The sequence below is a fragment of the Heptranchias perlo genome, chromosome 8 (genome assembly GCF_035084215.1).
Source record: "Heptranchias perlo isolate sHepPer1 chromosome 8, sHepPer1.hap1, whole genome shotgun sequence".
NCBI lineage: Eukaryota > Metazoa > Chordata > Chondrichthyes > Hexanchiformes > Hexanchidae > Heptranchias > Heptranchias perlo.
The window spans coordinates 91,744,906-91,771,430 of NC_090332.1; the positions used below are offsets into that span (position 1 = coordinate 91,744,906).

Below are 26,525 nucleotides of genomic sequence, written 5' to 3' on the forward strand. Positions count from 1 at the left end.
TGGTGGAAAGGCTTTGGGGAGTCAGGAGGTGAGTCACTCGCCGCAGAATACCCAGCCTCTGACCTGCTCCAGTAGCCACAGTATTTATATGGCTGGTTAAGTTTCTGGTCAATGGTGACCCCCAGGATGTTGATGGTGGGGGATTCGGCGATGGTAATGCCGTTGAATGTCAAGGGGAGGTGGTTAGACTCTCTCTTGTTGGAGATGGTCATTGCCTGGCACTTATCTGGCGCAAATGTTACTTGCCACTTATGAGCCCAAGCCTGGATGTTGTCCAGGTCTTGCTGCATGCGGGCTCGGACTGCTTCATTATCTGAGGGGTTGCGAATGGAACTGAACACTGTGCAGTCATCAGCGAACATCCCCATTTCTGACCTTATGATGGAGGGAAGGTCATTGATGAAGCAGCTGAAGATGGTTGGGCCGAGGACACTGCCCTGAGGAACTCCTGCAGCAATGTCCTGGGGCTGAGATGATTGGCCTCCAACAACCGCTACCATCTTCCTTTGTGCTAGGTATGACTCCAGCCACTGGAGAGTTTTCCCCCTGATTCCCATTGACTTCAATTTTACTAGGGCTCCTTGGTGCCACACTCGGTCAAATGCTGCCTTGATGTCAAGGGCAGTCACTCTCACCTCACCTCTGGAATTCAGCTCTTTTGTCCATGTTTGGATCAGGGCTGTAATGAGGTCTGGAGCCGAGTGGTCCTGGCGGAACCCAAACTGAGCATCGGTGAGCAGGTTATTGGTGAGTAAGTGCCACTTGCTAGCACTGTCGACGACACCTTCCATCACTTTGCTGATGATTGAGAGTAGACTGATGGGGCGGTAATTGGCCGGATTGGATTTGTCCTGCTTTTTGTGGACAGGACATACCTGGGCAATTTTCCACATTGTCGGGTAGATGCCAGTGTTGTAGCTGTACTGGAACAGCTTGCCTTTAGGGAAAGCCAGCACGGATTTGTTAATCAATCCAACCTCGTCCAAGTGACTGTTAATACTGTTCTGGATTATCATTTTTAAAAGTTAAACTGACTGGCCTATAGTTGCTGGGTTTATCCTTACACCCTTATTTGAACAAGGGTGTAACATTTGCAATTCTCCAGTCCTCTGGCACCACCCCTGTATCTACGGATGTTTGGAAGATTATGGCCAGTACCTCTGCAATTTCCACTCTTGCTTCCCTCAGCAACCTAGGATGCATCCCATCGGTCCGGGTGACTTATCTACTTTAAGTACAGCCAGCCTTTCGAGTACCTCTTTATCAATTTTATGGGATCTTATTGTGTGCAAATTGGTGCCGCCAATGCCTCCTTAATAGTGACATCACTTTAATAATAGAAAAAGTAATTCATTGTCTTTGAAGTGCCTGGTGACATCCTGAGGATGTGAAAGGTGCTTTCTAAATGCAGGTTCTTTGCTTAAACGGTGTGGAGGGTGTGCTATTGACTAGTTGGCATGTTTGAGCACTTACAGTTTCAAATGTGTAAAATGTACAATTTATAATTTTCCTACAAATATTCTTAATTATATATTTTCAAAATGTTTCCCAGAATGTAAGGTTTCATGGTGTAACATTCTTATTTCCCCTTTGAATCATTCAGGTGTTGTGGATCCAACTAGAGACAACGCACATGAAGGAACTTTGGAGGAAAAGGACTGTGTGAAACTTGCCAGATAGTTTGTTTGATCCAACAGTGGCTAGAAGCCGCGGCAGGTCACAGTAGCTTTAACTATGGCCAAAGTTGCAAGTGGGGGAAATGCTGACTCTGGCAGTCCAGCGAATGAGTTCAGTGACATCATCAGATGGAGATCAGGTATGTCGGAGAAAATTTTATAGTATCTGAGAACCCTGGCTGATTTTTTTTTCTCCTTCTCCCTAGCCTGGATGTTCGGAACAATTTGCAATGTATCTGTTTTGGTTGAGACTAGCTAGTTATGTTAGTTATTCTGTCTGGCTACATGTACAGGCAAGCTTTCCTAGTCCTAACTATTATTAACCCCACTGTGATTGAAAACACCTAACACAAAACCATTCATTTGGAGAGCTCAGTGTGCCCCAGTATTGTGCCCTAGTGTCAAAATGTTTATAACTAGTGTATCTCCTGTGGCATTGTTGGTTCCTTTATAAGGACAGGAGCATTATATTGTGTATTGCAGAATGTTTTATTCTGCTAAGGTGCAGGTCTGTTTAGTTTGGTCTCTCCCTTTAAAGCCACAGGACTAATTAAACATAGGCGGATCCTGAGGTCACTTCGAACTTAAATGCTGTGGTGAGGTAAGTTTGCAAACTGCTTGTCAATTCCTATCTCCGGGTTAGAAGAAACCAGCATGAAATGACTGCTGCTCTTTTTCACTTTTTCATACTTTGACACTCAAACGTAACTGGCTCAAAATTATATAATTTTTTTTTAAAGCACCATTGTCGATCTTGACAGTCACCATCAAACACTGTTCCTTTTGTTTCGGAAGTTAAACAGTACCAGCTCTAGTGAAATTTAAACTTGATAACTGTTGCCAGATTCTGGCTTTATAAATATTTTTACCCAATATTTTCTTCTTCCTCTCATGATGACAGTAATTTATACTGTAGTATGGGAGCTGGGAGCCCTCTGATAGCTAGCCCAAATGTCCATTCTCCATATGTGAACCTGGAAATTGAACATCAGCAGGCTGTTCAGTGGGGAAGTTGGGAGGGGAGGCGGGTGGTGGGGTGTCGGGGTGTCATGGACCCCTGATCCCAACCTCACCTGGTGTGCATCTTTCCAGCAGGAGTCAATAGATAGTAATTGGGGATGGGAATCTTGGCTGATCTTTCTCCCATTGCAAGTGGTCAGTTGTAGTGCACCATCTTCTGTCCCATTTGGGACCAAGTGACTCAGCACAGACCAGGGTCTGAGCATGGCAGTTTCCCAGTGTGTGTGGTTTACCAGTATAGCTATAGTAATTTCTACTTGGACTTTTTCCCTTCTCCTCCTTCCCCTCCCCCCCCCCCCCCCCCCCCCCCCCCTGAAGATGGTGCTTCAAGCAAGTGTCTGTGGAAACCAGTAGTATTCCAATACTTTGCCCAAATGTCCAGTTTTTACCTGTGGGCCTGGAGATTTGAGCGTTGATGGGTATTTGTTAAGGAAAAGGGGCTTCCCAGCTATTGCAGCTGAGTACCACACTGGGTGGTACATTTGCTCAGGGAGCCTTCAGAGGTGGCCAGGCATCTCTGCTTATGTTCAGTTCTGGATAGAATCATTACGGCATGGAAGGAGGCCATTTGGCCCGTCGAGTCCATGCCGGCTCTCTGCAAGAGCAATCTAGCCAGTCCCACTCCCCCACCCCCTGTAGCCCTGCAAATCCTTTCCCTTCAAGTACTTGTCCAATTCCCTTTTGAAAGCCATGATTGAATCTGCCTCCACCATCCCCTCAGGCAGCGCATTCCCGATTTTAACCACCCGCTGTGTAAAAAAGTTTTCCCTCATGTTGCCTTTGGTTCTTTTGCCAGTCACCTTAAATCTATGTCCTCTGGTTCTTGACCAATGGGAACAGTTTCTTTCTATCTACTTCCTTCATGATTTTGAATACCTCTATCAAACCTCATCTCAACCTTCTCTGCTCGAAGGAGAACAACACCAGCTTCTCCAGTCTATCCACGTAACTGAAACCATTCTAGTAAAGCTCTTCTGCGCCCTCTCTAAGGCCTTCACATCTTTCCGAAAGTGTGGTGCCCAGAATTAGACACAATACTCCAGTTGTGGCTGAACCAGTGTTTTATAAAGGTTCATCATAACATACTTGCTTTTGTACTCTGTGCCTCTATTTATAAAGCCCAGGATCCCGTATGCATTTTTAACCGCTTTCTCCACCTGCTCTGCCACCTTTTAAAGATTTGTGCATGTATGTCCCCAGATCTCTCTGCTCCTGCACCCCTTTTAGAATTGTACCCTTTAGTTTATATTGCCTCTCCTTGTTCTTCCTACCGAAATGTATCACTTCACACTTTTCTGACTTAAATCTCATCTGCCTATTCCACCAGCCTGTCCATGTCCTCTTGATGTCTGTCACTATCCTCCTCACTGTTCACTATACTTTCAAGTTTTGTGTCATCTGCAAATTTTGAAATTGTGCCCTGTACGCCCAGGTCCAAGTCATTGATATATAATCAAGGTTGGAAGGAACTGTATTCTTCAGAGTTGGAGAGGGGAACTTGCTGTAATTACACTTTCATTATTGGGTGATCGTATTACAAACTGATTTATACATAGAGACCTCTGCACATAATCCAGGCTGACACTCCAGTGCAGTACTGAGGGAGCTTTGCACTATCGGAGGTGATGCTCTCGGGTGGATATAAAAGATCCCACAGCACTATTCGAAGAAGAGCAGGGGAGTTCTTTCTGGTGTCCTGGCCAACATTTATCCCTCAACCAACAGCACTAAAAAACAGATGATCTGGCCACTATCTCATTGCTGTTGGTGGTTTCCCTATATTACAACAGTGACTACACTTCAAAAGTACTTCATTGGCTGTGAAGCGCTTTGGGACGACCTGAGGATGTGAAAGGCGCTATTTAAATGAAAGTTCATTCTTTATATAGTATAGATGGAAAAAGTGTTTAGAAGAACTCATTCATTGGTTTTGAAGTCCAAGATCAATATGCTTGCTGTTTTTTAACAGAAGGATCTGATGGGACATGCAAATCAATTGGAGCCCCTGTGCCTCTATTTTCCCAGCCAACTGACTCCTTTGGGAATGCTTGTGAATATTCAATTCAGTTTGCTTTACTGGGTTCAATACTTACAAGGTTTGTTCAGTAGGAGTATGAGTCATGGCTACCATTTACGTATTACACTCCAGAATCTCAAATCTTATCTGGAATTATGAGTTATGTTGTTTACATATTTTTTGCATGAGGGAGAGGAGTTTAAAACAAAAAGTTCTGACTTATTTTCAACTGGTGTCAACTTTGATAATGAAAATGAGGGAGTATGCTTTACATTAATAGTCATAGTAGGTACAGCACAGGAGGAGGCCATTCGGCCCATTGTGCATGTGCTAGCTCTTTGAAAGAGCTATTTAATTAGTCCCACCCTCCTGCTTTTTTCCCATAGCCCTGTAATTTTTTTCCTTTTCAAGTATTTATACAATTCCCTTTTGAAAGTTACTATTGAATCTGCTTCCCCCACCCTTTCAAGCAGTGCATTCCAGATCATTACAACTCGCTGCTTAAAAAAATGTTTCCTCATGTTGCCTCTAGCTCTTTTGCCAATCACCTTAAATCTGTGTCCTGTGGTTACTGACCCTTCCACCAATGGAAACAGTTCCTCCTTATTTGCTCTGTCAAAACTGTTCATGATTGTGAACACCTCGACAAAACCTCCCCTTAACCTTCTCTGCTCTAAGGAGAACAACCCAGCTTCTCCAGTCTCTCCACATAACTGACGTCTCTCATCCCTGGCACCTTTCTAGTAAATCTCTTTTGCACCTTCTCTAAGGCCTAGATGTCCTTCCTAAAGTGTGGAGCCCAGAATTAAACACAATACTCCAGCTGAGGTCTAGCTAGTGTTTTATAAAGGTTTAGCATAACTTTGTTGCTTTTGTAGTCTATGTCTCTATTAACAAAGCCCAGGATCCCATATGGTTTTTTAACAGCCTTCTCAACTTGTCCTGCCACCTTCAAAGATTTATATATGTGCACCTCCAGGCCTCTCTGTTCCTGCACCTTCTTTAAAATTGTACCATTTAGTTTATATTGCCTCTCCTCATTCTTCCTACCAAAATGCATCACTTCTCATTTCTCTGCATTAAATTTCATCTGCCATGCGTCTATTTCAACAGTCTGTCTATGTCCTCCTAAAGTCTATTACTATCCTTCACATTGTTTACTTGGGTAAGGCCGACTTCAATGGGATGAGACAGAGACTGTCCACAGTAAACTGGGCAAATCTGTTAATGGGTAAAACGACTGATGATCAGTGGGAAATGTTTAAAGAAACATTTAACGTGATACAGAATCAGTTTATACCCCTGAGGGGCAAGAACTCTACTTGCCAAAAAAAACAGCCATGGACAACTAAAGAGGTAAGGGACAGTATAAGACATAAGGAAAGGGCATACCAAAAGGCAAACAATGGCATAGATCCTGGCGAATGGGAAAGATACAAAGATCAACAAAGAGTCACAAAACAGATAGTAAGAGCTACAAAAAGAGTATGAAAAGAAACTTGCAAGGGATATCAAAAGCAATACAAAGAACTTTTATAGTTATTAGGAAAAAGAGGGTGGTCAGGAGCAGTGTTGGCCCCTTAAAACTGAAAGTGGGGATATTGTCATTGACAATGGGGAAATGGCGGTCATGTTGAATAATTACTTTGCGTCGGTATTTACAGTAGAAAAAGGGGATAGCATGCCGGAAATCCCAAGAAAACTAATATTGAATCGGGGACAGGGACTCAATAAAATTAACATAAGTAAAGCAACAGTAATGAAGAAAACAATAGCACTAAAGAGTGACAAATCCCCAGGACCAGATGGTTTCCATCCCAGGATTTTAAAGGAAGCAGGTGAGCAGATTGCAGATGCCCTAACTATAATCTTTCAAAGTTCTCTAGATTCAGGAACTGTCCCTCTAGATTGGAAAATTACACGTCACTCCGCTTTTTAAGAAAGGAGAGGGAGGGAAACCGGGGAATTATAGACCAGTTAGCCTAACATCTGTTGTGGGGAAAATGCTGGAGTCTATAATTAAGGATAGGGTGACTGAACACCTCGAGAATTTTCAGTTAATCAGAGCGAGCCAGCATGGATTTGTGAAAAGTAGGTCGTGCCTGACAAACCTGATTGAATTTTTTGAAGAGGTGACTAAAGTAGTGGACAGGGGAATGTCAATGGATGTTATTTATATGGACTTCCAGAAGGTATTTGATAAGGTCCCACATAAGAGACTGTTAGCTAAGATAGAAGCCCATGGAATCGAGGGAAAAGTACAGACTTGGTTAGGAAATTGGCTGAGCGAAAGGCGACAAGAGTAGGGATAATGGGTAAGTACTCACATTGGCAGGATGTGACTGGTGGAGTCCCGCAGGGATCTGTCTTGGGGCCTCAATTATTCACAATATTTATTAACGACTTAGATGAAGGCATAGAAAGTCTCATATCTAAGTTTGCCGATGACAAAGATCGGTGGCATTGTAAGCAGTGTAGATGAAAACATAAAATTACAAAGGGACAGATTAGGTGAATGGGCAAAACTGTGGCAAATGGAATTCAGTGTAGACAAATGAGAGGTCATCCACTTTGGATCAAAAAAGGATAGAAGAGGGTACTTTCTAAATGGTAAAAAGTTAAAAACAGTGGATGTCCAAAGGGACTTCGGGGTTCAGGTACATAGATCGTTGAAGTGTCATGAACAGGTGCAGAAAATAATCAATACGGCTGATAGAATGCTGGCCTTTATATCTAGAGGACTGGAGTACAAGGGGGCAGAAGTTATGCTGCAGCTATACAAAACCCTGGTTAGACCGCACCTGGAGTACTGTGAGCAGTTCTGGGCACCGCACCTTCGGAAGGATATATTGGCCTTGGAGGGAGTGCAGCGTAGGTTTACTAGACTGATACCTGGACTTCAAGGGTTAAGTTACGAGGAGAGATTACACAAATTGGGGTTGTATTCTCTGGAGTTTTGAAGGTTAAGGGGTGATCTGATCGAAGTTTATAAGATATTAAGGGGAACAGATAGGGTGGATAGAGAGAAACTGTTTCCGCTGGTTGGGGATTCTAGGAGTAGGGGGCACAGTCTAAAAAATTAGAGCCAGACCTTTCAGGAGTGAGATTAGAAAACATTTCTACACACAAAGGGTGGTAGAAGTTTGGGAATCTCTTCCACAAACGGCAGTTGATACTAGCTCAATTGCTAAATTTAAATGTGAGATAGATAGCTTTTTGGCAACCAAAGGTATTAAGGGATATGGGCCAAAGGCAGGTATATGGAGTTAGATCATAGTCAGCCATGATCTTATCAAATGGCGGAGCAGGCATGAGGGGCTGAATGGCCTGCTCCTGTTCCTATGTTCCGATACATTCCCGAGTTTCGTGTCATCTGTAAACTTTGAAATTATTCCCTCTATACCCAAGCCCAGGTCATTAATATATATCAAAAAGAGCAGTGGTCCTAATCCTGACCCCTGGGGAACACCACTGTATTTTTCCCTCCAGTCTGAAAAACAACCGTTCACCACTACTCTCTGCTTTCTGTCCCCAAGCCAATTTTGCAGCCCCCATGCTCCGACTATCCAGCCCTTGACGCCCAGGCAACTCAATCTTGTTTGTGCACCTTTTTTTTTATTCACTGATTTTCCTTTGAATTTTGTGGGCCTGGAGGTTTGGAGAGGGCACTTTTGAGTGCTGTTTTCTCACTGTTCGATGAATCCTAACTCAGAACAGCAACTGTTAGTAACAGCAACTTGAGATATATGGGAATTAATGAGAATCTGGAGTTAAACTTTCTCTGTGGCTGCCGAGGCTCCTTGCTACGCACTGAAGCGGCCCACAAAGATTAAAGATTGGAGACTTCTGCATCTTGTTATATTTTAGAATTAGTTATTTTGCTTTTTAAACAGCTATTTCCTTATACTATATCATGTGTCATTTTGAGCACCGGCTAATAACTTGCCCCAAGGTTTTTTTTTATACATTAATGGATTTTTGGTGCCATGGCCAATTAAACTTTTACAATTGGAATAAGGTTTTTATTTCCAAACACCTGTCACAAGTGACATTGAACTGGAGTGTCACAGAGGATTAGGGGGTCTTGTGATTTTTAAGAAGTACTGAAATACTATAGGTATGGGAAGTATGGGGATATTGCAATATATTGTCCTCTTTTAAACTGAAAAAATACATTGAGATTCCTGTTTTATATAATTTTCAAATTCAAGGACAGGCAGGAAGGAAGGGGAGGTGGGGTGGCTATGTTAATAAGGGAAGGAATCACTGTAATACAGAGAAAAGATATTGGGACAAAGGATCAGGATAATGAAACAGTTTGGGTAGAGATAAGGAATAATAAGGGGCAAAAAACACTCGTGGGCATAGTATATAGGCCTCCTAATAGTTGCAACTCTGCTGGAAGAAGTATTAATCAGGAAATAGTCGGGGCATGTAATAAGGGAACAGCTATAATTATGGGGGATTTTAACTATCCTATTAACTGGACAAATCAAATTGGGCAGGGTAGCCTTGAGGAAGAGTTTATTGAGTGTATTAGGGATGGATTTCTTGAGCAGTATGTAACTGAACCAACAAGGGGGCAAGCAACCTTGGACCTGGTCCTGTGTAATGAGCCAGGATTAATTAATTAATGTCCTAGTTAAGGATCCCCTTGGAATGAGTGACCATAACATGGTTGCATTCCATATCCAATTAGAGGGTGAGAAGGTTGGTTCTCAAACAAGCGTACTGAGCTTGAATAAAGGAGACTATGATGGTATGAGAGCGGAATTGATTAAAGTGGACTGGGAAAATAGATTAAAGGGTAAGATGGTACATGAGCAGTGGTGTTCATTTAAGGAGACAGTAGCGGAACATTTGGATAAACATAATTTAATAGGACAAAGTCAGCATGGCTTTACAAAGGGGAAGTCATGTCTGACAAATTTGCTTGAGTTCTTTGAGGATATAACGTACAGGGTGGATAAAGGGGAACCAGTGGACGTAGTGTATTTAGACTTCCAGAAGGCATTCGACAAGGTGCCACATAAAAGATTATTGCTCAAGATAAAGAATCACTGGATTGGGGGTAATATTCTGGCATGGGTGGAGGATTGGTTATCTAACAGGAAGCAGAGAGTTGGGATAAATGGTACATTCTCGGACTGGCAACCTGTAGCCAGTGGTGTTCCGCAGGGGTCGTTGCTGGGTCCCCAACTCTTTACAATCTATATTAACGATTTGGAGGAGGGGACCGAGTGTAACATATCAAAGTTTGCAGATGATACAAAGATGGGAGGGAAAGTAGAGAGTGAGGAGGACATAAAAAACCTACAAGGGGATATAGACAGGCTGGGTGAGTGGGTGGAGATTTGGCAGATGCAATACAATATTGGAAAATGTGAGGTTATGCACTATGGCAGGAAAAATCGGAGAGCAAGTTATTATCTTAATGGCGAGAAACTGGAAAGTACTGCAGTACAAAGGGATCTGGGGGTCCTAGTGCAAGAAAATCAAAAAGTTAGTTTGCAGGTGCAGCAGGTGATCAAGAAGGCCAACGGAATGTTGGCTTTTATTGCTGGGGGGATAGAATATAAAAACAGGGAGGTATTGCTGCAGTTGTATAGGGTATTGGTGAGACCGCACCTGGAATACTGCATACAGTTTTGGTGTCCATACTTAAGAAAAGACATACTTGCTCTCGAGGCAGTACAAAGAAGGTTCACTCGGTTAATCCCGGGGATGAGGGGGCGGACATATGAGGAGAGGTTGAGTAGATTGGGACGCTACTCATTGGATTTCAGAAGAATGAGAGGCGATCTTATTGAAACATATAAGATTGTGAAGGGGCTTGATCGGGTGGATGCGGTAAGGATGTTCCCAAGGATGGGTGAAACTAGAACTAGGGGGCATAATCTTAGAATAAGGGGCTGCTGTTTCAAAACTGAGATGAGGAGAAACTTCTTCACTCAGAGGGTAGTAGGTCTGTGGAATTTGCTGCCCCAGGAAGCTGTGGAAGTTACATCATTAAATAAATTTAAAACAGAAATAGACAGTTTCCTAGAAGTAAAGGGAATTAGGGGTTACGGTGAGCGGGCAGGAAATTGGACATGAATTTAGATTTGAGGTTAGGATCAGATCAGCCATGACCTTATTGAATGGCGGAGCAGGCTCGAGGGGCCGATTGGCCTACTCCTGCTCCTATTTCTTATGTTCTTATGTTCTTATTTCTTATGTGTTAGCATATGCTCTGCCTGAAAGGGTGGTGGAAGCAGATTCAAAAGGGAATTGGATATATACATGAAAAGGAAAAATTTGCAGGGCTATAGGGAAAGAACAGGGGAGTGTGACTAATTGGATAGCTCTTTCAAAGAGCTGGCACAGGCACGATGAGCCTAATGGCCTCCTTATGTGCTGTATGATTCTATAATATTCTACATCTTTTAATCGACAGGTGACCCAGTATACCCACAGCCAGCTCAATGCAAGCTGAAGTGCTTGTTGTTTTTGAGATTGAACCTGAATTACCACTGCAACTGAGCTGACTGTGCACAATTTTGCAAGATCAGGTCATTTGAATAACTAGCATATGCCCCACCATACGGCATGCCTTTGGCTGGAGCTGGCAACTCGTCTAACGAGCCATGTGGAAAATCTGGTTAGCAGCTTAAATTTAAAGGGATGTGCCCACTTAAAAACAAGTCTGAACTTTTTGTTTTAAATTCTTCTCCCCCATGCAAAAAAAAATCTCCTGACTTTGGTGTTGCCTTTTACTGATGTTGGTTGGCAAATGTCAGGGAAGGTTGTACTAAGCGTTCTCCATAATTAAGCTTCCTGAAAGAGAACTTCAGTTTAATGTTCCTAGCTATGCCATATGTGGCTTTGTGTATGGCAGAAAATGCACAAGTGTGCAATGCAGCTCTGGCACCTGAACCAGTCTGCATCTTATTTTGTAGCCAGTGACCAGATATTGCCCAAACTGTTGGCTGTTTGCTAATCTGTTTGAGAATAACGTTGCCTTCTATATACTCTAAACCAAATTGCACCATTTTTAATGAGAATTAAAGATGAACAGCCAAGACATGTAGTGCAGGATGTCAGCACAGGTTGAAGAGTTGAAGACAGTGTAGATTAGGAAGTTAGTCCAAAGGTGTCCTCCTTTGGACTAACCTAAGTTATCTTTCTTTTGATGACTCAATACCCAGATTGCTTCCCAAAGATTTGTTGCAAACACACACTTTTGTATTTTCCTTTCTCGCTACCTATTTGGAGTTCCTCCAGGATTATTTATAGAACTTTAGTTCACTTCAGTGCGAAATTTTGTGTGGCATTTTAATAACTGCCCAGCCCATTGTAGAATTCCCTGAGTTGCAATACATTCAGACTAAAGGGACTTGTATATTAAGTAGGAGAGTGGTTCTTAAATGGAGACCCATGACCTCGGTGTGTCATTTTTCCCATTTCTTGGTGCTGTTGCTCTTAGAAAAAGTCTTGCTATTTAAGAAGCAAGTAGAGACTGACCCAAAATGTCAGCCTCTGATGCTGTTGGGTCTCCCGAGATCATCGGCTTTGTAAGGTAGAGTGCAGTTGACAGCCTAAGAATAGTGAGTCTGCTGTCAGTGATTCTATCCATGTAAAAATGCCGTAGGGGGGAAATTGCCTGTACAAGGCTGAATCCCTGTTCCCTAAGGAATCCAAAAGATTAAACATCTGATGTGAAAGATTAGAGTCAAAGAACTCTACAAATGAGACTGGTGTCTTAGCTGGACCAATTGGTCAGACTTAACTACAAAGTTAGTAAGAGTTAGAGCTTTGGTGTCTATCAGAGACAGCATCTAAGGTCCAATGGGTGATCTCAAGACCACTAAGCTTGTAGTAATTTGCAGTTAATTCATTTGGTACTGATTCACAGGAGTCACTGGCTCAGGAGAGTGAGATTCCTGGTTCACTTCCAATCCAGACCTTTGGAAATTCCCCTTTTTACAGGGAAGCATATTTCAATTGGGCATTGTGATGGACAGCTTCAAAAAAGGAGGGCAAGTTTGCTAAACGAGAAAAAAACCCAGAAGTTTTCTGTGAAGAGGAGGACAGAGAGATAAATGGTAATGTGCTGTTGCAGATGCTGATTTGTATCATTGTTACTGATTATTATTAAATACACTTTTCTATATATTTTCTATATGTTGGGAGCTTTATCTGGTAGAAGTTGATGACCTTTTTATCTGGTGCGTATGCGGTTCTTTGTGCTTGGTAAATTTAGTGTATTGGTACTAATTATGTTCTAAACCAAATTGCACCATTTTTAATGAGAATTAAAGATGAACAGCCAAGACATGTAGTGCAGGATGTCAGCACAGGTTGAAGAGTTGAAGACGGTGTAGATTAGGAAGTTTTTTTTTATTCGTTCATGGGATGTGGGCATCGCTGGTGAGGCCGGCATTTATTGCCCATCCCTAATTGCCCTTGAGAAGGTGGTGGTGAGCCGCCTTCTTGAATCGCTGCAGTCCGTGTGGTGAAGGTTCTCCCACAGTGCTGTTAGGAAGGGAGTTCCAGGATTTTGACCCAGCGACGATGAAGGAACGGCGATATATTTCCAAGTCGGGATGGTGTGTGACTTGGAGGGGAACGTGCAGGTGGTGTTGTTCCCATGTGCCTGCTGCTCTTGTCCTTCTAGGTGGTAGAGGTTGCGGGTTTGGGAGGAGCTGTCGAAGAAGCCTTGGCGAGTTGCTGCAGTGGGTCCTGTGGATGGTACACACTGCAGCCACAGTGTGCCGGTGGTGAAGGGGGTGCCAATCAAGCGGGCTGCTTTGTCCTGGATGGTGTCGAGCTTCTTGAGTGTTGTTGGAGCTGCACTCATCCAAGCAAGTGGAGAGTATTCCATCACACTCCTGACTTGTGCCTTGTAGATGGTGGAAAGGCTTTGGGGAGTCAGGAGGTGAGTCACTCGCCGCAGAATACCCAGCCTCTGACCTGCTCCCATAGCCACAGTATTTATATGGCTGGTCCAGTTAAGTTTCTGGTCACTGGTGACCCCCAGGATGTTGATGGTGGGGGATTCGGCGATGGTAATGCCGTTTAATGTCAAGGGGAGGTGGTTAGACGCTCTCTCTTGTTGGAGATGGTCATTGCCTGGCACTTATCTGGCGCGAATGTTACTTGCCACTTATGAGCCCAAGCCTGGATGTTGTCCAGGTCTTATTTGAGGCCAAGCTCATGTTTTTAAAAACTTATGGATTATAAGAGGAAGGAAGGCTGAGGGAGATGATGAATTCCACAGCTTTGAGGTCTGTGTCAATGCAATGAGGAGGAAAACATGTGGGATGGTGTATTGGGAATTTGGAAGGGAGAGGAGCACTGACCATCATAGTAATGATTAAAAAAGATTGGCACAGAAACAGATATGGGGACTAGAGGTGAGGGAGGAATTGTTTGTCAGATGATGAGCTTTTTCTTGTATCCTGTCCAGGAATACACATGATGTTTGAGAATCCTCTCTAAAATCAGAGCAGGATCCAATTTTTGGATTGCCCTGAACTTTATGGAGAGTTAAGTATTGAATTGCATTATATATTATATTACAAGAGTTGTTGATGGGAAAAGAAGTATTTGGCATGAAGTGGCTTTAGCAATGGAGTCGATGTAGGAGAATGGGTGAGGCCAAGAATGTTGATACATGTAGGATTTTGGAATCATTAAAGGCGGTAGCTGATCGTTAGATTTGTGAGAGACATGAAGTTGCATCAGATTTTCATTGCCTTGTTGAAGGGCATGGCGAGATCAAAATGTGGTTGAGCCATTGCACTGACAAGGGAATGTGCATTTAAGATCTGTGATCTGAAGGAAGTTGATGAATGTAGAGTCATCAACAAAAGATAGGGTTGGACAATGAGTGGAGGAGATCGTTGATAGAGAGAAAGAACTCAAAGTCCTTTTATATTGATGCCAATGGGGTGTTTGTGGATTTGATAATCCAGCAGGTTTGCATTGGGGTTGCCGGTGGCTACGCGCGATCTGTTCTTTGCGAACAGATAGCGCAAGCACCCAGTGACACTACTATAGAAGAGCCTTCAAACTAACATGCTTATAGTGTGCTCTTTATTAACTAGCGTTTCTTGGAATTGCTCCAGCCACAAACACTAGCAGTGACAGACCTGTAACCACCAATACTTCAACGTAATATACAATATCTCCAAATGCAAGCTAAGTTTGGAAGTACACAGCCTACAGTAATACTGCTTAGATGGTTTCACAGTTCAGCTAGTCACGGTATAAAGACTGCACATTTTATATTTTTTTTGTAGTTATGATACTGTCTTTTTCCTGTGATTCATTAACATAGCTGTTAGGTTGGAGGAAAATCCCCTCCTCACCAGAGTTATGAATATGTGGAACCTGGTGTTGTGCGACTCCTTACATTTGTCCTCAATTCTAACCATAGAGTCTTCGCTGATTGCTTTCCCTTACCTATATCCTCTCTTACAAGGAGACAAGTGACCTTTGATTTGTGTTTTTTTTATGCTGTTGGTCGAGGGAGAGATCTCAGTCACGACATGGAAACCAGGGAAATACCATTGTAGAAAGCAACTAGAGAAGGTTGAAATATGGGCATCCATTCTAGGAGATTGGGGAGTATTTATGCAGAGCTCTACCCCACTATTTATATTTCCTGAGGGACAGTTTGCAATAGGGTAGATTGTACAGGGTTTATGGAGATTTCAGTGGCCTAATGTCATTCTTCTTAGAGCAGAGTTGGTTGAAAGGAGAATTGATAGAGGTGTTCAAAATCATGAGGGGCCTAGACAGAGTAGATAGAGAGAAACTGTTCCCATTGGCGGAAGGGTCAAGAACCAGAGGACATAGATTTAAGGTGATTGGCAAAAGAAACAAAGGTGGCATGATCTGGAATGCACTGCCTGAGGGGATGGTGGAGGCAGATTCAATCAATTGTGGCTTTCAAAAGGGAATTGGATAAGTTCTTGAAGGGAAAAAATTTGCAGGGCTACGGGGAAAGGGCGGGGGAGCGGGACTAGTTGGATTGCTCTTGCAGAGAGTTGGCATGGGCTCGATTGGCCGAATGGCGGCCTCCTGTGCTGTAACCATTCTATGATTCTGTTCCAAAAGAAAATAAGAAATTCTTAAAATTCCAGGGTCTTTACCTGTTTGCTGCTGACAGGTAAACATTGTCTTCAGCAAGAAAACAAACTATATTGCCTGCATTTCAAGATCTGACACCAAAGGAATGTGAACGAGCTGTCAGTGGTGTGTAACGTGTGCAGGCAGGTCCACTTCATATTGGCCCATGAACTTAATGCTCCCTCTGACAGTGATGGAACAGCCCTCTTTATATTTTGGGATTTTTTTCCTCCTTGTGGAATTTGAAAATCTTGCAGATAAAACCATTTTAATCTTTTCAGGCATCTTGGTGGAATTCTGTTTGTGTGGGGGAGGATAAGGCAGTTAATCAAATATATTCTTGCAACCCATTATGTATGTTGTATGCATTGTTCAGAATTTTGAGTCGTGAATTATAATGGTAAAATGTAACTTAAAAGTGCACAGAATTTGATTTAACAGTATTCAAAACTATTAAGAATTTGTATTTTTTTATATGTATGTGTGTATATGTGTATGTATGTATGTATATATAAAATAAAAACAGAAAAAGCTAGAAACACTCAGGTCAGGCAGCGGTCGATGTTTCAGGCTTTTGGCCCTTCCCTGTACAGTATTTATATAGCAGCTTATCACATCTCTCAAGATCTCCCAAAATGCTTCATATATAATGGGTTTTTTTGAAATGCAGTCCCTGTTATGTAGGCAAATGCACCAGATGTTTTGTGGTCCCACAAGGAGAAAATGACATGACTGGTAAGTTAATATATTTTGGTGGTATTGATTGAGGGAGGAATGTTGGTCAGGACGCCGGGAAAGTTTTATGTTCTTTAAACAGTGCCTTGGGACCTTTTAATCATAGGAACAAGCAGACTTGGTGTAATGTCTCATCTGAAGGAAGGCACCTCTGATGCTGCCTCAGTCCTGCACCCAAGTGTTCGTTTAGTTTCATTTAAAAAATCTAGACTAATAGTGGTTAAATTAGATTTTTAACTAATCAATGGCTTATTTTTAGAAAGCAATGAGATAAACTTCCACGGATTAACTGAATTAAGTGTTTCTGTATTCCTAAAGTGCATTTTAAATGTATGGTAAAGAAATTCCTATGTTAAAGCCGATGACCTGTTTGAATTTTGTCCAAAGTAGGTCATAAACATTTTTCAGCGGTGCAGGCGTTTCTTATGGAAGATTCAGTGTTTTCATTTTAGGTATTATGGCTTTGGGTAGAACACCTTGAATTGGCCAGTCTATTGTCCTCCATGTTTTAATATTGCTTGGGAAACTGGGTCAAACAATTATTTGGAGGAAAGAGAGTGGAGTTTTCTTTTGAAAGTTATTTCCAGTGAAGTTGGTATATTACTGCAGAGTTAGTGGTGGAATTGCATCTTTCTCCAGCCCCATTTGAAATATCTTCCTCTCCCCTCTGCTGCACAAACCATGCCCTTGGTAATCCCAGGCTCAATATCAGGTGGTGGGGGGGTAAGGGGGTGGTGTGGTGCTGGGGGGGTGGTGTGGTGCTGGGGGGGTGGTGTGGTGCTGGGGGGGGGGGGGTGGTGTGGTGCTGGGGGGGTGGTGTGGTGCTGGGGGGGGGGGGGTGGTGTGGTGCTGGGGGGGTGGTGTGGTGCTGGGGGGAGGGGGGGGGTGGTGTGGTGCTGGGGGGAGGGGGGGGGTGCGGTGCTGGGGGGAGGGGGGGGGTGCGGTGCTGGGGGGAGGGGGGGTGGTGCGGTGCTGGGGGGAGGGGGGGTGGTGCGGTGCTGGGGGGAGGGGGGGTGGTGCGGTGCTGGGGGGAGGGGGGGTGGTGCGGTGCTGGGGGGAGGGGGGGGGTGGTGCGGTGCTGGGGGGGGGGGGGTGGTGCGGTGCTGGGGGGAGGGGGGGTGGTGCGGTGCTGGGGGGAGGGGGGGGTGGTGCGGTGCTGGGGGGAGGGGGGGTGGTGCGGTGCTGGGGGGAGGGGGGGTGGTGCGGTGCTGGGGGGAGGGGGGGGTGGTGTGGTGCTGGGGGGAGGGGGGGTGGTGTGGTGCTGGGGGGAGGGGGGGGGTGGTGTGGTGCTGGGGGGAGGGGGGGGGTGCGGTGCTGGGGGGAGGGGGGGGGTGCGGTGCTGGGGGGAGGGGGGGTGGTGCGGTGCTGGGGGGAGGGGGGGTGGTGCGGTGCTGGGGGGAGGGGGGGTGGTGCGGTGCTGGGGGGAGGGGGGGTGGTGCGGTGCTGGGGGGAGGGGGGGGGTGGTGCGGTGCTGGGGGGGGGGGGGTGGTGCGGTGCTGGGGGGAGGGGGGGTGGTGCGGTGCTGGGGGGAGGGGGGGTGGTGCGGTGCTGGGGGGAGGGGGGGTGGTGCGGTGCTGGGGGGAGGGGGGGTGGTGCGGTGCTGGGGGGAGGGGGGGTGGTGCGGTGCTGGGGGGAGGGGGGGTGGTGCGGTGCTGGGGGGAGGGGGGGTGGTGCGGTGCTGGGGGGAGGGGGGGTGGTGCGGTGCTGGGGGGGGGGGTGGTGTGGTGCTGGGGGGGTGGTGTGGTGCTGGGGGGGGGGTGTGGTGCTGGGGGGGGGGTGTGGTGCTGGGGGGGGGGGGTGGTGCTGGGGGGGGGGGGGTGTGGTGCTGGGGGGGGGGGTGTGGTGCTGGGGGGGGGGGGTGTGGTGCTGGGGGGGGGGGGTGTGGTGCTGGGGGGGGGGGGGTCGGGTGTGGGGGGATGGAGGCACCGAAACCTCGATCATTCCTGTTCTCACCTGATGTCCATTGGTGAACTTCCCCCAGGTGTTGCTTGATAGCACGAGTGCGAATTGTGGCCATTTGCAGTGCCCCTACTAAGATTAGCTAACTTCGCACAGAGTAAGAATTGAACCTGGAGCCCTTCTGATCTTCATAACTCAGCTACACAATCAATAAATTTGTTGTGTTGTAGTTTGTCATTTATGGAATTTCATCAGACTTGCTTAATGATCCCTTCTGTGCTCATAGATGTGTGGGGAATTAGTTCACATGCCTGATAACATTTGCTTGAGTCCTAACTTGTTATTTCAGTAACTATTAACAAGCCCATCTCCCTACCAGCCACCACAAACACCAAATTTCAGTACGGGACAACGGAAAGGTTAGCCTGACGAGCAGGAAACAAAGCTTGTATATGTGAACTATAATATCAGATTTTGGATAAAATCTCAACCTTTTTGAGGGCTTTGTTATTTCAAAAACTGAAATAAATTTACAAAAAAAATTGCAGAAAATATGTGCATGTAAGGTGTGAGTGCTAAACAAGGTGCACATCCCTCGGGCAAAACATATTTTGCACCTGTGCTACTTTTCTGTATATTGGACCGTTTTAGTGACACACATTCATCAATTGCAACGTTTTTTTGAATGACTCAGTGGGGACTGTACATTTGATACAGTGCAAACCTTCTGGTCGTCTTCTTCCTACCTACCTCAAAGTGGGGAGCAGCTGAGATTGTAAACCCAGGAGGCTGGGGGATGTAACCTGAATCCCAGCATTATTGTGATGTAAAGTACTGGTGCTCTAAAGTCCTGTGCTATGTTGTCATAAAAATGGTTGCACCCATGTTTTGTTCCATCTCTTGCATGTTGGAGCTCCAGTGACATGTTTTGACTTCTGAATAATTTCCACAGCTGCCTTATGTCCTTTGTTTGCTCTTGGGAATTTTGTGATTAAATATTTAAGGTCATTATTGTGTTTACATGTTATAATCAAGGACTCAGGCACCTGTTAGCTTAATCTCTTAAAGGGGCACTGTTTTTACGGTTGTGGGGGAGGGTGCTCGCTGAATTGTTTGGGGCAGTAGAGAAGAGCCATGTATTATTTTTGCACTCATGTCCTTACAATGCTTTTCAGAACAGCTTCTGTCACTGCGTTGTGTTTCAGAAAAAATGCAAGTGCTTTCATGAGAATGGTGCCTCTTCACATTCTTGCCTGAGATTTTTAAAAATGATAAACTATAATGGTTGCCTGGATAAACCCAAGGCAAATGCTTTGTGCATAATGTTAATCTCTATTGATTGTAGTAACCACAATTGTATCAGCACCTTGTGTGTGTGTTCGTGCTGAAATGATAAGTTTGCACTCAGAGAGCCTTTCAGAATAAGAGCTCCTCACCGTCTGCGTGATTTTATTTGACAAACGATGAATTCTAGCTTTTTCTCACAGGACAGTATAACTGAAAGGTCAATTTAGAACCATTTGTGCCTCCTTTTCGAGTTATCTCTTCTATATCTTACTGTTTTATTGTGCCGGATCTTGCTGTAAAAATATTGGTGTGTTAATGGACTAATCGGCCAGCAAATTCAGGGGATTAAGAGAGATGCTGTGAGTTACGAGTTTCCAGAACTTGCTGGTCGGTTTACGCCGCTGTCGCTGTTTGCTTCGTACAAACAACATTTCACTCTTAGCTTCCTCATTATTTTTAAGAACTTGTTGGATTTGCACAGTAATTAACCATTAAACTCACCACAGAAAGTTAAGTCTGGTAATTAACAACGTAACTACCTTTTTACTTACACGATAATTGTTAATGCAGTACCAATCCAGCTCTCTGGCTCAGAAATTAAACAGTTTAAACTGTGGAGTTTCATTCCTTCAGGTGGGAAATTGTTGTTACAGATTTTTAAAATGTGAAAAATGTTTTCTTTTCTGTCTCTTTTTTCCTCTCTTTCAATCCAATCTTTCTTTCCCCCTCTCTATTTCTCTTTCTGTATCTGCTTTGACTCTAATTCACCCTCCTTCTCGGTCCTTCCTCTGTTTATTTCTCAGTCTTTAAATCTCATTGGTTAAGGAGATAAACTGCGTATGCCGTGAGATGCCCTGTTCCAGCAAGTTCTGGCCCATTATTTGCACTAATGGAACCTAGATCTCAGAATTCAAAAGCTCCTATTTTGAGAGCAAGAGGAGTGCACAAAATTATAATATATTTTTGAAATAAGTTTAAAGTTGATTCACCCCACAACTTGGTAAGTTAAAATGCCTTATAGTGCTACAGGTCATTCCCCCGAAAGAATGGAAGGGCAGGCCATCCACTCCCTGGCTCCTGCCAGCACTATCTGAAAGCACTTCTTGGTAAGGAACTGAGCCTACAGATTGAGAAGGCTACTTGTCTCGTGCAGAGCTCGTGGATTTCTGCTGGAGCAGAGGTAGTTGTGTTGTAAACAACCTTAAAAAGCCTGGGCTGGGAAGTGGAAAAGGTTCATGCTCGTGATGTTTATCAAGTGACTTCTACTAGAATGTGCTTGTATTGGGTATTTGGTGAGGAAAGGATTAGGTTTGGCAAACGTGATGTTGAAACAGCTCTGCAGCTGTTTGCTGCAGTTATGATGGAATCTGTCCTGTGGGTTCTGTAAACACTAAGAAACAAGTCTCTTGCAGATGAACTTTTACTTAGAATGAAGTACAAGTCAGACCAGGGATTGAATCTGTGCTGAGTTAATTGCCCAGCCTCTTTCCTTGAAGCGTAGGTCATTATATGTATTTGTATCCTAATTCAACAGAGCATCTACTGCGGAACTTAACAATCCTTTTGTTATGACTATGCAGCAAGTCTTTCCTGTTATGAAAGTGTTGCTGTAAATTAATATACTTTTTAGCACCTGTATAGCTTAATCCAAGTTTGTAAAGTTATCTCCATTGAATTCCTTGGCATACTTTAGCAATTTGTCCTGCCACAAATCTCATCCATCAGTTTGTTTTTCTAGTTGGAATTCCTTTATTATCTCTAACTTAATACCCTTGCTTGACCCTCCTTCCCTTTATTTCTGGGTTTTATAAAACTGAGCAGTGAAAGACAATAATAGGGAACGTGAGCTGGGTTTAGACCGCCGTGAGACAGGTTAGTTTTACCCTACTGACTATATGTTGTTGCAATAGTATTCCTGCTCAGTACAAGAGGAACCGCAGGTTAATAGAGTAATATGATTTTAAAAATCACATTACTCTATTAATGCATTACATAAATGCAAGTTCTTCAGGACACCTGAAGCTCTGTGAATTACTTTTGAAGTGTTTTATATAGACAAACAATGCAGCCAATTTGTGCAGAGCAAGTCCCACAAACAGGAAATTAATGACCTGTTAATCTACTTTTGGTGGTGGTAGTTGTGGGATAAATGTTGGTCAAGACACAGAGCACTCCCTGCTCCAGTTCATATGCCAACTCCTTCGAATGGTGCCATTGGATCTTTTATATCTATCTGAACAGACAAAATAAAGGAATGGTTACAGATACAACTACAAATCTGGCACATTTTTACCAGTGGACAGTTTACATTGAAGTCAATTGTGCTTGATTCCTGTTGTCCAAAATATACTAACTTCTGATTAGTCGTGCAAACTGAGTGTTAGGAGTTGGCATATGAACTAGAAGCTACTGAATAAGTGGAGAATGTAGAAGTTGATTATAGGACATGCTGTTCGGGGCGGAGTTTGTAATTTTATTGGTTCAGGTGAGTCACCAAGACAAAACATTTGGGAATTGTTTCGGAAATTAGCAGAGATGAGCTTGAGGTGGAAAGTTTCACTGGCCTAAGATCAACATATGTTCTGTTGCCCTGGAAGCCTTATCATTGATCCCTTTGAAGAATTGCACTGTAGAAGAGATACGGCATTGTTGGTAGAAAGCTAATGAAGTAACACTGGCCAAGGGAACTTGGGCAAAGAATTGAGTTTAGAACTGATGTAATTACATGTTTTCTCTTTTTCCTCTCCAAGAATCCCCAGAGTTGGACACATTGGTTTCTCCTAGTTGGGGTCCAGGATATATTCATTAATTGAATTAAATTAATCATTAATTGAATTAAATCAATTAAAACAGCACCCCATCTTTCGTTCAGGCACTTTCCAACCTTCCGGACTCTCTGTTGATTACAGATCATAACCACTGCTCCCATTTTTTCCATGATGTGGAGATGCTGGTGATGGACTGGGGTTGACAAATGTAAGAAATCTTACAACACCAGGTTATAGTCCAACAGTTTTATTTGAAAATCACAAGCTGTCGGAGGCTTTCTCCTTCGTCACCTGACGAAGGAGAAAGCCTCCGAAAGTCCATTTTTTTCAGACAGCAAGTGCTGGTAATGGTTCTGCTGTTGCCATTTACAGCTACTCCTGACATATCTTTTGTTTCTTAACCTGTCCCATTACCACCTTCCTTGCCTTGCACCATCAACCCTTTTGTCATTTAATCATTCCTGCCCCCCTCCCTATCAGAGACCTTTTGTTCTTTCCTCTTCACCCCCCCCTTTCCCTGGCTGTGTACCTGCTTAAAAACTTTAACTCTTTAACATCTTCCAGTTCTGACGAAAGGTCTTCGACCTGAAACGTTAACTCTTTCTTTCTCCACAGATGCTACCTGACTTGTTGAGCTTCTCCAGCATTTTCTGTGTTTATTTCATTAATTGATACTGTGTTGGTATTGGTTTGGTACAAAAGATTTGACTTTTATTTTTGCAAAATACCTATTTAATAGTTTGTATTAATGAATGGGTGTGTGGAAAGGGCATATTATGGACTTCCAGGGTAGACCCTAGGGCCTTAAGATTGGCTCTCCCAAAAATGTTATGGATCAAAGGTACAATTGGTTTAGTGGCCCCATGAGGTGAGTGTCTGTTTTGCTGTTAGATTTCAGATAAGATGCTGAGAAGTCCAGACTAGGTATCAGCAAATGCATTGACATCTTAATGAACAATTTTAGGGCTTCATTGTTCAGGCAACTGTTTTAAAAAGAATGCAGAGCTCTCGACCACAGGCTTCTTCACGCATTTAGACGCCCTGTAGCAGAATTAACGAAAAGGAGGTGAATTGAGGGATAAAAGACATGCGGATTTTGGTTTGTGTGCTATTTCCTCCTAATTATTGCTTAATTAAATATTTATTTCTGAACAAAATTGGCTGGATTGAGGAAAGATGTGTGTGTCCCCTCCACACTCAAATTATAATATAAAAATGAAGTGTTTTTTTAATCATACAATCTAGAGCTGAATGTAGATTACTATGGAGAAAGTGGCGGGGGAGCCTTTCATTAGAATTCTGTCTGTCCCACCCGGGGAAATGTGTCCATATTCTTCGGCTGTTCGATTGACAGAGATCTAAATTTTGCAGGAAAGGCTGAAATCCTGTCAAAATAAGGACTGTCCTCCCTTGGTTTAGAAAGGGAAAAAATACATTTCTTATGGATATTTTCCAATCTGGTTATAGTGGTTAGAGGGGAAATGAATACACACACTATTTTATCTCAACTTTTTGTTCTGTAAAATGAGCAAAATATGCAGTCCCAAATTTACATAAGAAAATTGTGAAAATTAGATGTCTTTTGTTAAATGGTAATTATTTTAACTGTTTTTCCTTCCCTGTGTATGCCTGAGGTATGCAACTGAGAGGGTGGGCAGTTGGTCTCCTCAGATCTTGGCCTTCATGCCAGCTGCTAAGAAGTGAATGAGAGTAGCCCAGGATATCTTGGTAGTTTTATTCTCTACTCTTCTCTTTCTCTTAACCTCTAACGTGGGTAGAATTTAAAAAAAAGAAAGAACTTGCATTTTTTTTATTCTGAGGATTTGCACCCAATGAATTACTTTTGAAGTCTAGTCACTTATGTAGGAAAACGCAACAGCTAATTTGTGTGCTGCAAGCTTCCACAATCAGCAAATGACTTGGATGACTGCTTAATCTGTTCTTTATGGTGTTGGTTCCATTAGAGCCATGAGATCTTTTACATCTAACAGCCACATGAGCCCTCGGCTGATGTCTTAGCCAAAAGACAGCAGCCCTGACAATGCAGTGCTCCCAAGTACTGCACTGAAGTATCAGCCTATATGTGCTCAAGTCCTGAAGTGGGTTTTGGCACCCACAACCTTTGATTTGGACAGGAGTACTACCAAGTGAGCCAAGCTGATGCTTAAGTGTAAGCCCTTTACTTCAAACTGGCAGCTAATGTTCAGATCTCACCCTGTGCTGAATTGTGGGCACAGACAAGCAAATTGCCATTTGGTCTCTTACTGAGGGATTCCATTATAATACAAGTAGAAGTTATGGTATATGAGACAGCAATATGTGAAATTAATTGTGATCAGTGAGCCAGCCCTGAGAACTCATTTAATTACAACTTGTGAGCCAACCCCCTTTTCTATGCTGCCTATTTTCTTAATGGTGAGAGACGAGGAGCAAAGGGATATTTAGGTGTCCAGGTACACATCACTAAAAGCGAATGCACAGCTACAAAAAGCAATCAAAAAGGCAAATGGAATGCTTACCTTTATCTTGAGGGAGTTGGAATAAAAAGGAGATGCCTTGGTCAGACCACATTTGGATTTTTGCATTCAGTTTTGAGCACTGCACCTCAGGAAAGATACATTTGCCTTGGAGGGGTTTAATGCAGATTCATCAGAGTGATACGAGGGCTGAAAGGATTAAATTATGAGGGCAGGTTGCATAAACTTGGTTTGTATTCCCTTGCGTTTAGAAAGTTGATCTGATCGAGGTGTTTAAAATGATAAAGGGATTCGATAGGGTAGATAGAGAAATTATTTCCTCTGGTGGGGAAACTGAGAATGAAGTGGCATAATTTTAAAATTAGAGCTAGGCCCATTCAGGAGTAAAATCAGGAAGCACTTTTTCACACATTGCTGTTTGACTGCCTTCCATTGCTTTTGTGCTGTCAGACTGCTTGTCCATCATCCAGTCTTGGATGAGCTATAATTTCCTCCAGCTAAACATTCGGAAGCCTGAAGCCTTCATCTTGATCCTCCACCACAAACTCCATGCCCTTGCCAACGATCCCATTCCTCCTCGGCCACTGTTTCGTGCTTAACCAGACTATTTGTAACCTCAGCATCCTATTTGACACCATATCCTCTCATCATAAAGACCCCTAATTTCATCTCCGTAACATTGCCTCCTGGCTGGCCTCCCATCCTTCACCCGTTTCAGCTTATGAAAATTCTGCTGGGCTTATTTTATCTTGCATCAAGTTCTGTTCACCTCATCACCCCTGTACTCGCTGACCTACATTGGCTTTTGGTCCCCAAACGCCTCAAATTTAAAATTTTCAAATCATTTCATGGCCTGGCCTTGCCTCTCCCGATCTCTTCCTCCTTAAACCGCTCCCCCTTTTAATTCTCTTTCTTTGACTTTGGTCATTTGTGCATCGCCCCACCATTAGCGCTTGTACCATTAGCTGCTTAGGCCCCATTCTCTGGAATTCAGTCCCGAAATCATACCACCAATCTCTTCTCCTTTAAGACCCTCCTTAAAACCCACCTATTTGACCAAGCTTTTGCTTAGCTATCCTAATATGTCCATCCTCCTTCGGCTATTTCTTTTTGATTACGCCTTTGAAGAGCTTTGAGAAGTTTTTCTATGTTAAAAGCACTGTATAAATGCGAGTTATTGTAGTTTCTGCTCAATTTCCTTTAGAAGTCAACAGAAATTTTAAAACGTTACTTTAGTAATTTCACCTGTGCTCCTTCACATCTCCTTGGAGAGAGATCATAAGAAATAGGAGCAGGAGTAAGCCATCCGGCCCCTCGAGCCTGCTCCGCCATTGAACAAGATCATGGCTGATCCTCTACCTTAAGGCCATTTTCCTGCACTATCCCCAAATCCCTTGATGCCTTTAATATCTAGAAATCTATCGATCTCTGTTTTGAATGTATTCAATGACTGAACCTCCACAGCCCTCTGGGGTAGACAATTCCAAAGATTCACCACCCTCTGAGTGAAGAAATTTCTCTTCATCTCAGT

At 43.5% G+C, this 26,525-nt stretch overlaps 1 protein-coding gene across 1 annotated transcript in view; it reads left to right on the forward strand.

The window, feature by feature from the left end:
* utrn (utrophin) overlaps positions 1–26,525 on the forward strand; it is a 664,298-nt gene that overhangs the window by 12,740 nt on the left and 625,033 nt on the right. The window contains exon 2 of the mRNA XM_067989572.1: positions 1,604–1,816. Coding sequence (XP_067845673.1) covers positions 1,735–1,816 — 82 coding nt within the window. The 5' untranslated portion in view covers positions 1,604–1,734. The remainder of the gene's footprint in view (positions 1–1,603; positions 1,817–26,525) is intronic.